Below are 15,079 nucleotides of genomic sequence, written 5' to 3' on the forward strand. Positions count from 1 at the left end.
TGAGTGAGGTAAATGGGATTTAAGAAGGGAAATAGAAACCTCACTAATCTTGAAGCAAAAGACAAAAACATAAAGCAAACCAGAACGCCCCTTCTGCTCCCAGATAATGGTTTCTGTCCATGAGATGGACAGCTCTGAGGGTCCCCTGCAGAGGTATTGGTTCACCAGCTGGGCCACCAGCTGCTACAGCAAATGGTGAAAGTCACAGCACATGAGGATTTCCTGAAGGTGCTGGCCCACACCAGAATAAAAGCTAGAGCTGCCATGTCAGACCGTGCCATCATGGTGACTTCCTCTGACTTTAGCACATGTCATGCCGCTTCTTTGCTCTTTTACAAGGAGAAATGTTGACCATTTCCCTGGCATCCTGATGTGTCCCCCTCCCTCACCTGTGAGGCAGTCTCAGCTAATGCAAACTGGCTGAGCATTTTTGACCTTAATTTTTGTACCTGGCTCTGATTTGTTCCACTCCAACCAGGACATGGCTGTGGTTCCACCCTTCCCTTACACAGTTAAAAGGGCTGGTGAGAGACAGCTGCTCTTCTGGTATGAAACTTCCCTTGCCCAAACTTTAACCTGGAGGAGTTTGTAGCTCAAAGAGGAGCTGTAAGCACCAAGTTTTTCCTTTCCCTCGCTGTTTCCTCTCCTTATAGTGCGTGGGAAGGTGTTGACTGTTAGTAGGTCTAGTTCCTGCTCTTCCTTTAAACTGGGTCATCACAATTTACCCTCCTACCTACTGTAAGGATTTGGGGTTTTTTCCTTCTCTACCCTTTGATGTTATCCTTCTGCAACTCTTCCTCTCCTCCCCTTCTTTCCTTTCCCTCTGTTTCCTCCTTAATCTAAACAGGAGGAAAGTGGGTCACTTCATAATTGCTCTTCTCTATTTCAGAGAAACCCAGAGGCACAAAATGGAACAAACAGGTAAGTGTCACTAATTCAGGGGAGCTTTAAAGATATTTTCCTTTTGGATGTCTCCTGGGCTTGCTTCACCTGCTCCTTTCCCTTTTCTTCCAAACTCCTGATGTAACAACTAGTGCTGCTCTTTGGTTGTGTAGTTAAAATTTCAAGTTGAGACTAAGTGACTTGGGGTGCTGAAAGTAAGTAAAAAAAGGGCTTTTACCTCTCCCTTTAATGATTTTTTTTTTTTTAGTTCAATGGAATGAAAAAATTTTATGAAGGGGATGAATTATACTTAAATATACTAAGGAGGGAATGATTCAGTGCTGATGCAATAACTTGCAATAACTTTGGGCATCCATAGAAGTGATTCAGAAAAAAGGAAAGGCTTCGTCACTCATTGAGTCTTTATCTGTGAACTCCCTGCCACACATTAGGACTTTAGATCACCCTCAGTAAGACAAAACAAGAGATGTGCAGCCCACTCAAGCACATAATTCTGATTTTTTTAATGTAGGCACAATCCCTGGGATTCTTTTGCCACCAAGGCCTCATTTTGTCAGGGCCATTGTGTGCTGCTTTCAGTGAAAAACTTTATTTTAAAGAGTCCTTTTCCGAGGAGAGAGTTGGAGTGTGGAGTCAGGTGTGGTGTAAGAGGACTTCCAGGGTTAGAAGACTCAGTAGCTGAGGCCTTTTATGGACAGGCATAACATTTTGTCTTTGGTTTGGTTTGAGATCCAGGGTTTATAGATCCTAGGACTGTACTGCTCACCATTAGCTTTTCCACAACATAGGTAATTAATATGGAATACATCAGACAAGCGAGCTTAGGTAGTTACAGAGCTAATGAATGTTACTGTCCATCACAAGATTGCTGTTCTAGGGCTTCAGTTTTGAATTTTGGATAACACCTTTTCCTCCAATTTTCATTGTACTGAGAAAGAAAATGTTCTCTCACCTTGGCAAATTCTCTTGTTATTTGTTGTGCAGAGTGGAGGAAGAGACCAAGAAGGGCAGTGACCTGGGCTTTGCTCCTAGCCTGGATATTGGACAACTGTACCATTCTGGAAAAAGTCACTTCCACATTGAAAATTGGTGTTTTGGGCTGAACTACAAAAGTCCCCCTCTATGAGCACTGCTTGGAACAGTCCTTGGTTTTTCACAGAACATGCTGCTCTTTCCCTGTAGAAACTGGGGTTGAATCTGTCTCTGCCTCTCATCCTGTTGCTTCATCCTCCCTGTTGAAGATGTAAATATTTCCATCTTCACATATTGTTTACTATACATCTGCCCAGTGGGACCTGGTGATGCCTCTGCAATTCACCTCTCCAAGGAGAGCCTGGAAACCAATGGGGCAACTGCTTGGAGAGGAGGTTTCTGTTTGTAGGTAAAGGAAAGGCAGAAGCTTGCTGATCTTTTTGGAGACTCATTTCTGTCACTAAGGGCTCTTGGGAAAGCCTAAAATGTCTGTTTAATCTCTGCCCAGACAGAGACTACATCTGACAGGAAACCCACTCTGGGGGAAGTGGCAAGTGTTCCTCTGGGCTGTGATGTCAACTTTGTCATACAGATGCACATCTGGAATAATTCAGGTGACTCTAAGGAGGCCAGGTCTGTGCTATACAACAGGACTGAGTTTTAAGATAGATCAGACAAATATGTAACTTAAGGTGTTAACCCTTTTTGTTCCTCAGATTCCATATACATTGCACTAGATTTAAAATTGCTCCTGGCAATATTCCTCAGCCTTTTTTGAAGCAAAAAGGAGTCCAATGCATCCTTGGTCTAACAGGAATATTCTGTCTGAGGATTTATGGGTCAATGTCTTAATATATCTCTAAAATGGTAGTAAAAACTACCCTGGTAACTTCCTGAGGGTTATTTCAATTTCCCCTCCTAGTGTTCTGCAGATAATTTGTATTTTTTTAAATTGATAAACTTGCTGAAAATTACAAGTGAGGGAAACAAATCTGTCAAGAACTCCCAAGCCTCTGAATGTGGAGTGTTGGTTTTTTCTTCCTTAACTCACAAATATTTAAAATATTTTGAGAAACCAATGCTTCTCTGAAGAAAAGTGTACTTCTCTCAGCCTAATTCTTTCCCCAGGTGTTTTAAGGAGTGTTCTTTGACCTGCCTATTTCTAAAACATGCACAGTTATGGGTTCCTCTAGGTTAATTAGCGAGCCTTTTTCTCATATGAGGTATAAGCATAATACAAAGCTGAATCTGAGATGTCAGTTTACTGCTGAATCTACATTTTCATGCAAGTACCAAACACTGCAGCGTGATCACACTTGAGCACCTGCACTGCTGTGAAGCCCGCTCCTGGTGTGGTAGGGGGTGTTGTGGGTCAGGCCTGGGTGTGTTGCCATGCTGAGGAGTTGTTTTCATGTTGCCTGATCAAGGTGTGCTCTTGCAGTGTAAGAAGATGAGAGGGAAGGACTGGAGAATGTGGAGACCGGATCCAAAATTTCCTGTGGGCTTTAACACAGGTCTGCAGACAGCTTTGGACTGAGGGATGATATGGATTCCTCTTGGATTGCTTATAAATAGTTCCCTAGACATTCTTTCTTATGCAGCAAAAATCCTCATTACTTGAAGACTGTCTGAGCAACCCACCCACCAGTCAGACTGCAGCTCTTACACTTGCCAAAAAAAGAGACCCTATATTAAGAGGAGTCCCTCAGAGCCAGCCCAGACCACAACTGAGCAGCCCCAGGTGAGGATGAAGCCTACCCTGGGACCTTTTTTTAGCCCATTACAGCCCTTCTCAGGCTCAGCTGCCTTTCCAGATCCTGACAGTGCCTACAGCAGTGCTTCCTTTCTTGCTGGGCCTCAGAGCAGGCCTGTGGCATTTTTCTCTGACTCGTCAAAAATGCTTTTGAAAGATGTCCAGAGACTTGGTCATACTCATGATCTCCCAGCACCTTTCCAAGGTGAAGGGATGGAGTTAAAAGATGACTAGATAAATAATAATCTATTTTAATTGTTTATTATCTTGTTATTTTAGTGTGGCTGCTACAGCTGAAACACTGTAATGTTCCTCATGACCAGGATGATCCAGATAACAGGAAGACTAAAATAGTCCTTTGCCTCTGGCATTCTTTTTGCTGTTATGGTCTCAAGGGATGCTGGGGATTGCTCTGCTGGGAGCTGGGCTGTTGGTTTGGCTGAGCAGAGGAGATGAGGGCTCTTTATGTCCTCTGCAGACAATGTGAGGCAAAGGCACTAGGTAAATGGAGCTGATGTCCCCTCTGTGGTAGCTTCTGTCCCACCCCAATCTGGATTCATGGTTTGCTATTTGACTTTTCTGCACCTGGAGGATGGAGGTTAAGCCTTTGCAGTATGACTGATGACCAATTATTTTTTTCCACAGCTCAAGGAAGGCCAAAACTAAGCTTTAATGTCTAGACTGACTCTTGGCTTCTGGATGACAGACTGCTGGGACTTGGCTGCTTGTATCAGGCTGAGGTTTGTGCAGGGGAATGTTTGAGGAGAGGCAGGAAGAGGTGAAGAATTGAGGATGGAGCAGAGCCCTGTATGAGCAACGGAGTTGAAGCTGTGAGGTCTGTCTGATTGTAAAAGGACAGCTAGTCAGGCAAATTCTTATGGTCTTTGCCATGACACTGTGGTTGGGCAGGGAACTGTGTGTTACCTGCTCAGGGGCTTCACCTGGGGTGCTAATGCTGCCCCACTTGATGTGCTCCAGTGTTGGCTTTTGCCTTGTCCTTGCCCCAGACTTTGTGAGCACTTAGCTGTCAGGGGATCCCAAGCAGCCACCCAAAGTGTTTTATGGGAGTAAATTATTCCTGGGGTGTTTTCAACCACACAGCACACATGCAAACAGGATCAAGATGTGCTGAAATTTATATCTGACTCTTGTTTTCAGTAGTTCAAGGAACAGAAGAGGCTTCTGCCTGCCCCAGAAGCAGGGGAGCAATGTCCAGAGGCATATGCAAGATGAGTCTGGACATAAAAAGAGCTTTCTTGCAGCTTGTCTTTTGTGCCTGTTATGCCAGTGTTGAGGAGGCATAGGCACATTGATTCAAGGCAGGTAGCTCAGGGTGAAGCTGCAGACTGAGCTCTGGATGGGTCAGGGCCAGTTCAGGGCCTCTTGCCTCAGTTCCCTGCCCTCCTCAGCTCAGTCTGCAGCTCCACCCTGAGCTACCTGCCCTGACTGTCTTCCTCAATAATCAGGATGCTCCTCCTGCCTCCCCAGCCCTGCCCAGTGTGGTGCAGAGCCTCTGGCAGCCGGAACAGCAGGGAGCAGAGCTGCTCCTGTTCCCAGCAGGCAGGACCCTTGGAAGGCAATGAGCTTTCATGGAATAGGAAAGGTCTGCAGGGAAGGCCCACAGAGGCTAGTTAAGCTCTTCACACTCAATCCTCTTCACCCAGAGGATGATTGGGCACTGAACAGACTCCCCAGGGAAGTGGTCACAGCACTGGGGCGGCCAGAGTTGAAGGAGCATTTGGACAACAAGGCACATGGTAGCATTCTTGGGTAGGTCTTATGGGGAGCCAGGAGTTGGGCTTTGATTTTTGTGGGACCCTCCCAACCCAGAATAACCCACAGTTCTGTGATTTGATTTGGTTTCTGAATGTCCCCTTGCTCCTGTGAGTCACCTGGCATATGGCCCTGATGCCTCACCAGCTCTCTGTGTCAGCACTGAAGCCTCTCTGCAGAAGGAACCCTTTGGCTGATCTGAGCTCTCCTGCACAAAAAGCCCAGAATTGATCATGGTAAGGCAGAAATAGCTTTGTGCTGGAGCCAAGGTCCTTTCAAGGTAGGAGCATTTCATTTGGGTGATTTTAGCAGCGCCAGGCTCGTTGGTAACTTCAGCTACTTGAATTCATTGGGAGTCCAGCCCCAAATACATGGTACTCAAGGAAATTAAAAATAATCCATTTGAAGCACATATTTGCTTTCTAGCTTTCAGCTACTTCAAAGCTGTGCTTCCAGCACTTACACCTCCAGCCACAGCTGGTAGAAAATGGACCAAAGATTGTCACTGTACAGAGCTTGGCAGAGTAGGAGCTGCCCTGCTGGTGTCGGGGGAGTTGGATCATATGCTGCCTCCTAAGCTTTGGAGGCTCCTCCCAGGAGTTTTCCATTTTTTCCCTTCTCCTCACACATGTGCTTCTGATAGGAGCCAGAATGTGGCCCTGCATGGATAGGGCAGCATTGCTGTGCCCTCTTGTGTTGCCACAGGACCTATCCAAAACTTCCAGCTGTTACCACTGTACTACATAAATGACTATTCACAACACAGCCTTATTGGAGAAACTTCTGGGTGTGACAAGGGTACTGGAACCTTTCTCTTTCAATTGATCTGCTTGGTGACATTGATTGGTTTTGCTGAGGGGAGGGTCAAGGCTCTGTACAATTTGTTGTTTTTACTTTCCCCCATAAACAGATAATAATACAGCACAGGCTGAAGGGGGGAGCAACCTGCATGAATTTATAGCTGGCATGACATTTCCTTGTGGAAACGTAGCTTACCTGTATGAAGAGTCAGCCCTGGCACTGTTTTCTTTGAGCTTGGGATGCTGCCATCCTATGCACCAGTCCCAGTGCTTATTTGGCAATCAGCAAGTGAGGCCACGCCTGATACTGGGTATGAATCCACAGCAGGGAGGAATTCTCCCACACACTGCCAGGGAACAGATTTATTGCCACATATCCACACACAGTGCCGAATTCACCTAAGTCTCTTTTAATGTTCTATTTTAATTGCTTGTCTCAGCCAGCTGATGATAAATCAGTCTTAAATTTGCTGTGAGGATTTGGGGGGGTAGGGATTGAGTGAGATTTTATTGATATTATTGCAAAAGGTCTTTTCTATCTTTTCTGGGTAAATGAATTCTGTCCTTTTGGTTGTATTAAAGACCTTTCAGAACCAATCTGCCAGCATTCCTCTCTGCACACTGAGCAATCACTGTGCAGACTGCTGCATCCCCAGCCAGCAGAATACTGCGTGCTGGCTGGAGCCCTCAGCTCCACCTGCCTGCACTGGAAATCAGACTGCAGGGAAGAACTTGTGCTAGAAGCCTCTTGTTTTCTCTTTAGTTTTGATGGTGTTTTTTATTTTTTTGGGTTTTTTTTCTCTTTAAACCCATTCTGTACAGCTAAACTGTAGTTTTGCAGTGCTTGTGGGACAGCATCTGAAGAGTAACAAAAACCAGTGTGTTAATCAGTTCTCCCTCTCTTTCAATGCAGGAGCAGTTTGAAGGCCATAATCTGAATCTCAGCATTACAGTTCAGCTGCTGAGTTTTGAAACTCCCTTTTTTTAAAACATTCTATAGAAATCCTATAATTTTTTTTCCTGGTATATAGCCTTTTCCAAGAAGGGCTTTTGGGAGTGGTGGGCACATCATAATTTGAATATAAACCTGTCAATCATAAATCAACATGACAGTTGTGCCTAAAGCAAGGCTAATCCCATCTTTTCTTGTGCTGTATAGCATATATAATGATGAACATACCCATGCTCCAATGAGTTTGTGGTCTAAAATAGGCAAGAATGGCAAAAGGGAGTACAAAGTAGCCATTTCTAGTCTCTGCTTTTCTGCTTTCAGTAAATTTTCCCTGTATGCTGACAACTCCAAGATTGTGCAAGGTAATGGTTATGATTAATCCAAGAAACCTGGGAGGTATTTAAATTTAAAGTGATATATTTCAGATCATAATTCAGACTCTCTCTGAGGAAGGAATTATTGATTTTGATCTTGATTTTTTTCTTTTTTTTTCTTGAGACAGTCTTGTAGCTGCCTAATTGGGAAGATGATGAGAAGATAAAGTAGTGCATGTCTCCTCATTCCAGATCCTGCTTGGCATCTGGGGCAGGACTGCCACCAGTGTGATATGGATGGGTGTCCTGTGATGGGCTCACATGGCAGGACAGTGCAGCCACTGCTTTGCTAAATGACCTTGCAGACACCAGCCAGGACTCAGGCAGCCCCTTGGGTAAAGATGCAGCAGCACATCAGAATAGGGCTCAATGCAGCAATTATAAGAAGTTTTGTGATGGGAAATAGCTCAGATCATACAATAAACACTGTGGATTTTGTGCAGTGGACAGCAGAAACACTGGGGAATCTCCTAATGGCCCTTGCACTTAAAACATCAGATTTAACAAAAACTGACCCATGGGCTTCAGAACTCAAACCTGTGGAGTGACAGTACTTTGAGGGGCAGCTCTGAGCCAGTGTGGAGACTGGGACACCTGTTCCCAGAGCCATTATCAATTTTGCTATGAACTTAAGTGCTCCAAAAGGCTGCTTATGTGGATTGCTGGGGTTTACCTCTGCACAGACACATGCAAGTATCAATAGCTTAATGTAGGTGAGGGAAAGGAAGACAATATCCAAACTAGGCAAGATTTTTTGTAGGAAAAGGCCATGCTAGCAAAGGCATGAGCTTCATTCACAGTTTTCAAAGCAATTTGCAAAAACCTGGTTTGGCAGGACAAACTATGATTCAATTATATAACAGTTTTTCCTTAATCTTATAATATTTTTCATTGTTAGGTCTGGCAGTTTTCACGTGGGCCTGTTTAGGTGTAGTCAAACAATGTAAATGAACCCCTGAATTCTCAGTGGTTACTGAGACCAACAAAGTACAAACCCTTTCTGCTGGCTCCCTCCCTGGGGCAGTGAAACAGGTCAGGATTGAGCTCCAAACTGCCTTCATTCTCTGTGGAAACTGCCAGGCAATGGGAGGAATGAGGTAATGAGATTCCAGTGCTGCTGCAATAAGCTCTGCAGGTAAATCTCTCTACATGTGGATTACCTTTTCTCATCCGAGAAATGGTGATTAGATTTCTCCCTTGAGATCTAAAGCTTTTGTTTTCATCGTTCTGCACATCTTGACTGGAAGATGAAATATCTGATCATTCTGTGCAGTTGAAATTCAGAGCTCTGGTTTGGGGAATCCACCTGTGTACTGCAAAGTTCCCAATTTTGTTCTCCCAGGACTCCCGGTTATGATTCAGTGGACACAGCAATTATTTTGTCTTCACTTTTTGAAAAAGTTTGAGCTGGGATCTCAGTTCAATTTCTATTTTGTGCAGCAAAAATGAGAGCTCTTGACATACCCCAAGAAGCAAGGAAATGTAAAAAAGGTGGAGAACAGAAGTGTTATCATAAAAAGTGAAATATGAAAATTTTGTGTGGGGATGTGGCAGTATCCTCTAGTCTTTCTGAGTAGGAAGCTGGATGTTCAAGTCTGGTTGTTTTTCTACAGAAAATACTGGGGTCTGGGAGAGAGCAGGCAAAGCAGGAACATGCTCAGTTTTGTCTGGATAGCCTTCATTAGAGGTCAGGCAAAAAAATGTATCTCGATACTGTGGAATTCTCAGATCTAAAGGAAAAACAGCAATGGTGAATTCATGGTGGGGGAGTTTGGGTGTTACTCCTCAAAGGTGGAGGCAGATATTGGTCAGACCAAACAGCTCAACTTAGCTTGATCATACAATGGTATATTAAAATATAGGTAAAAATCACTGCTTTGTTCTCTAGAGGAAGGCAGTAACTCATGAGGGAACTTTTTTTTCCATCTGGACTCACTACTTTTCTTTGATGGCAACCTGAGATTAAGTCTTTATCTTCCACCAGCTGAACAAACTTTTGAGACAGAAAAATCAGCAAGAGGAATTCTCTGAGCTGCCTTATCAGACAGCACAGTGGCAGGGACTGTCCTGCTTGGGCAGAGGTTGCCATTTCCTCCATAAAAAGGAGAATTTGTACAGAAATGGTCTCATCTTGCCTCAGCAGGAGGCTGGAGAGATTCAAAGGATGTATCTGTGGTGAGTTATTGCAGCTGTTCCTCTCCTGTGAAACACAGTATGGTTAAAAGGCAAAACATTGCATAGCCTGGTACTTGTGGGTACTGCTGTTGTCTTTCTGTGTCATTTTCATCCAGGCTTTGAAGCCTGGTGTTTGATAGGGACTGTGGCACATTTCCTACAGTGCTCCAGGGAAAAGTGTGAGACACAGCAGTGATGGCTAAGAGAGCAGAGGTTGCTTGGTGGCAGGTTTATCATTTTCAGGTGGTATATTTTGTTCCTCCATGACTCAAAACCAACTAGGAATACTATACTGAATATACCTTGAAGCCTGCCTCAGGGGACATGCTGACTTCTTCATAAGACACAAGGGTACTCTAATGAGAAATGATATAAACAGTAGATAATGGGATAAAAAATCCCAGGTGGAAGTGAGCTAAAAATTGTAACTTACCCCATTATCTTCACTTCCAAGGCATAATTTATGTGATGGAAGAAGTCCAAGCATGTTATCTTTGCCATTCTTGGAGAACATGGGCCAAGACTGATTCGTTGACTTGTGTTAAGGGAAGGGATTGACTTTAGAGTAGCTTGTGCTGTAGCAGCATGGCCTAACCAGCATCAAAACTCAGGTCAGAAGAAATAATGTGTACAATAAGGCTCTGCTGTCTGCATTGTTTTCAGAAAAATGAGTACTTTTCAGAAGCCTAGTGAAAATAATGAAAGAGGTACTGAGATCAAAAAAAAAAATCTGTCCTGACATTTCATCTATGGATACTTGAAATATCGCAAGAATCTGAAATCCACTGGGGGAAATGAGTCTGAAATGACAGGGCTGTGCAGGAGTTGTTCTGAGAACTGGAGGAAGACAGAGAGTTAAAAATAAAACAAAGCAAGGGAAGATGCTGCAGTAACTTAGCCCACTCTGTATTGCTTTTGTATAGGTGTGGGGGAGAAGGCAGGCAGCAGCTGGCTGCTTCAGAAAGCCTGTTTTTATTAAGTCAAATTTCAAAAAGCCAATCCAGTCAATATGGGGTGTAAAACCCTTAAGATCTCTTCTTCTGATGGTGGAGCATGTCTTTCTTCTCCTTTTCTTCCCCTGCACCTCCTGCCACATCAGGAAACAATCCAAGTGACTCTTCCTCCAGCATAATTTTTCTGGAGTCTTCTATGGTTCCCAGGGTACACAACATGGGAGAAACTAATTAGAGATCTGACCCTGAGTGAATTCTTAATTGCAGCTTTCAATCCAGTATGAAGGAGACTGATATTATTATTGAGACAGAATTGCCCTTAAGTTTATTTTCTGGGGGAAATCCATCACAACAGCACCTATTTCTGTGTCCTCTATTCTTGGCAATTTTCTGTTTGTTCATGTTTCTCTGAAGTGCACTTGGTGTACCTAACAGAGGTGTGTGTGTTCCCTGGGGTCCAGTAGAGCAGCCCACATGGATTATTCCAGTCACAGAGTCCTTGGAAGCAGCATGGTCTGAACAAGCCCATTGCTTTGTTCCCTCTTAGAGCAAGAGAAACTCTTTAATCTTTCAAATGATGTTTCAAAGCACAGAGTACTGATGAGTGGTGGGATATAGACTGACAAAAAGATGCCTAGGAAAGGAATGACAGCCTTCCTGAGGGAGGGGTGTGGTGTCAGATTCTTTGTCATTGTTCTCTGCCAACATGTTTTGTCCTAGTCCTTCTCAATCCATAAAGTCAGGAGAGTTCCCTTTAGCACTAAGCCTCTCCCAGAGCCAACCAAGGCTGGTGATGAATCTTTCTGTGATGTGAATATCTTTCAATTACCTTCAGATAATTTCATCAATCACTGAATGGACACCAGTGACCCCTTGGACAGCTGGAAGTGTTGTCATGGTTGAATGATCCCATTCCTGTTACCAGCTTCTTTCGACACCTTTCCTTTACAGAACACCCCCACACTGACTGCATAGAACATATGGAATATTGGTGTCCTACTGAAAAGAGGAAGGAAAATGCTGGGATAGTTTCTCTGCTGGCTTAAGAGAAGCTGCACAGATGGCAATGAAGGTGGCTTATATTGTGTCTCTGGGGAAAGGAACTTGGTGGATTGGCTCCCCATCTGTGTCAGATGTTGAAAGCCCCTGTGCTATGTAGGGTACCCGGGCTTTGTGTTTGTTTACACACAGGTTAGCTGAACTCCAGTCTCCTCTTACTGAACCAGATCTTAACCTCTAGGCCAGACCAAACCAGCCTTGAGAACCAGCAGTGACAGTACTGATGTTTGACATCTGTCTCTTTCAGAGGACAAAACTGATAAATCTGCAGCTTCGTCTGGGCCCAAGGCAACCAAACCCCCAGGCATGGTGGGCCAGTGAGGCTGAACTTTCCAACCTGGAGCCTTAAATCTTCAAGATAGCTGCATCTGTTCCTGGGTCTAGTTTGCTAGAGGATCTCAAAATGCTGATATATGAATGTGAATGTAACTGCTGTCTCCTGAAGTTACCCACATTCTGAGGATCTGACTCTCTTACAGGGAGCAAAGTGCCAAAGGCTACTCTCATATTAAATTCCTTAAGTCTCTACAAGATGCTTTACCAAAAGCAACCTCATGCTGCTCTGAGTGATGGTTTGAAGGTGAAGCTCAGCAGTGCCCATACTGCTCACCTGGGCACAGGTAAATGGTGTGTGGCAGGTGAAAACACAACTGTCTACAACTGAACTTATTAAAGAGTCTCCTTTTTGCCTTTTTAATAGTTGTATTTGCCCTGTTAATGGGATAAGAGTGGATTTAACAATGCTTTCCCTTCTTTTGCACCCTTACTCATCTCTGCTCCATGTGTTGGAGCAGCTGTCCTGCAGGGTGGTGAGAAAGTTTGCAGGTAAATATTGATTAACTTTGTAGTAATTCAGCAAAAAGACAGAACTTTACTTTTCACCTACACTGTATCCCTTCTCTCAAGTGGATTAGTTCCCGAGGAGTATCCTTAGGAGAGAAATCCTTACATATGTGAATGAAACAGGCCTTTAAAATAAGTACAGAACTCCTGATAAAGGATCCCAAGAGTCCTATAACCATTTTGCTGCCTTCATTAATGCCTAAACAACAGAGGATGTTGAGTGGGGGAAGGAAATGAGGTGGGAGGCAGCTGATGAGAGGAGCGATGTACCCTGCTAACAAAACTCATCTGAACAAATACATCCAGGACCTCTGTGTCTCCTTTCACCTGCCTCAGTCTGAGCAACCACATCAAGAAGGAAAAAAAATATTTAAAGCTCTACTAACCAGAGCCCCATGGGAAGACAAAATAAATATCAGCAGAGCTGGTGCTGCTATGGGTGGGAAATGCACACAGCGCTGGGATCAACACATCCCTGCCATGTGGCAGCATCTGCTGCTGCCCTGGCTTGGCATAGGTTCCAGTGCTCCTTTGTGCTCTTCTTTGATCCTGTGCTGTGTTCAGCAGTGGGCCCTTGATAAATTCTATTTTCCTAGTGCTGAGGGGGAGGTATGTGCAGCTGGAGAGGGAGAGGAAGAGCTCACTTTAGGTACCATGTGTTGGGAGATGGTACCTGTCCTTAGGGATTTTCTCTCCACAGTGCAGCACTTTCTCAGGAAGGAGCTAATCCTGTGAGACACTGAGGGCCACCAAGGCACTGACATGTGAGAGTGTTTTTAGGCCAGTTCACTGCAGCCTCAGCCCTCTCCTTCCACTTCCACCCTCTCAAAGTCAAGGCTGCTTTTTCTGCAGCATTGCCCTTCTGGAAACTATGAGTCTCTACTGCTTGCCATAACCTCAGTCTCTCATCTGAGGATGCAGTAGTCAAATAACAGTCTGAGCTTCTGCAAAACAACTGTGGGAGTCCCTGAGGCCACCGATACTGCTTATTCCTCCCCCAGAGCCCCAGGGAGCAGATGCAGTGACTATGTAAAGGCTTCTGAGGACAGCAGTATAAAAGCAGCTTGCAGAGTGGCCAGCCGGCTCCAGCTTGGTTGGGAACTGCCTGGTCCTGCATCAAATGCCAGTAAGGGGGTGGGGGGTGTATTTCTCCTGTATTTCTCAGGTTTGCAAAATTTATCTATCTTGTGACAGAAATGGGCATGAGGAGAAGAACAGTCCCTTTCTGACTGAAAATCAGTCAAGATAGGGATAATCATTTAACTTAAAACTCTGACTATTTCCAATAGCAGTGGTTCTTCCTCACCAGGATTTCTGAATCAATCAGTTCTGTGCTGCTTTCAGGAAGACACTTGCCTGGTGCTTGGGATGGATGTTGTACTCTTTTTCTCTCTGGGGATGGTTTTCCCTGGGTGGAATACTGGTTCTGCTTTCCATAAGGATAGCCTTTGCCTGCTGTTGTTTTCCTCCTTGAATGCCTGTTTCCAAGGGAAATTGCTGGTTTATGGTTTATGCTTCACTCTTGCCAGAGCCCTGGTGAGGGCTGTCAGAGCCCTTCCCAAACTGGGTGATGTGTCCAGGTGATGTGGACTGCAGGCAGTGACTGCTGTTTACCCAGGGTGTGCTTTGGGGCTTCCAGGAGCAGCAAAGCTCTTCTGTAAACTCCAGCAGAACACAGGCTGTATGTTGAGGTAATCAGCATCCTTGATCTTTTCCTCTGAGACCCAGCAGTTAGCTTATTTGCACTCTGTTGTGGCAAAAATACAAAGAAAACAAATATGAAAGATTATTTAATGAACTCTGGAAATGAATAATGAATACATCATTTTTAAGTGGTTCTTCAGGCTGCTACTGAGTGCTATCCTGAGATGTGAGAGCAGGAATCTTGGCTAATACAAAGGGGGCAGTCATTTGGTTTCCTGAATGAACAGCTCACAGGATGAATGGGGCAGTTAATTGTTTCTTGAAGCAAACTTCTCAGACATCAGTGTGTCTGAGGAGACTTGGCAGTGTGCTGAGACTGAATTTTTAAACAGTATGAAAGATGGGCCTGACCTACCTTTGCTTGGAGTTGGTGTAATGCCACTGACTTCAGTGGAGAATTTGTAGCCCTCACATATCACCTGCCTGGCCATTTGTTGGCACTGCAATAAGAAATGAAACATCAAGCAAGGTTTTCCAGCAAGACTACAGTTTTCTGGAAGATCCCATGCTGACAGAAGAGTAGAATATATGACTGACTTAAACTGATATGCTACATGTCTTGTGTTGAACATCTTATCTTTATAGTGATATCCTGGCTTAGTCTTTATCTAAAAACCAAGAAAGCTGTTTGAAACCTTCATCTGTTGGGAGATTGGCTCACATTTCAAATAAGTTATACAGCATTTTTTCCTAGACTGAAAAAATTCAAGTTGGCCTTCAATTATTGCTTATAAGTGAAAAGGGTTTTAGGATAGCTGTACGTTTTGGGTTTGGTGTCCCTTGGAGTCCTTGGTGGATAGACTCATGATAGTGAAAAC

At 44.3% G+C, this 15,079-nt stretch overlaps 1 protein-coding gene across 30 annotated transcripts in view; it reads left to right on the forward strand.

Annotated features, from left to right (window-relative positions):
* Positions 1 to 15,079, forward strand: part of PAK5 (p21 (RAC1) activated kinase 5) — a 315,373-nt gene that overhangs the window by 91,998 nt on the left and 208,296 nt on the right. Inside the window, exon 1 of one of the 30 annotated variants that reach the window (XM_086872744.1) lies at positions 890 to 921. The exons of 28 other annotated variants lie outside the window; for them this stretch is intronic. Coding sequence is in view for 1 of the 2 variants with exons in the window: in XM_086872787.1 (XP_086728913.1) it covers positions 909 to 921 (13 nt within the window). In the remaining variant the exon portion in view is untranslated. Of the gene's footprint in view, positions 1 to 889; positions 922 to 15,079 lie in introns of those variants that run through there. One more of the 30 variants, XM_086872787.1, reaches the window with a different exon arrangement.

The sequence above is a fragment of the Cyanistes caeruleus genome, chromosome 2, assembly GCF_971803275.1.
Source record: "Cyanistes caeruleus chromosome 2, bCyaCae1.hap1.1, whole genome shotgun sequence".
NCBI lineage: Eukaryota > Metazoa > Chordata > Aves > Passeriformes > Paridae > Cyanistes > Cyanistes caeruleus.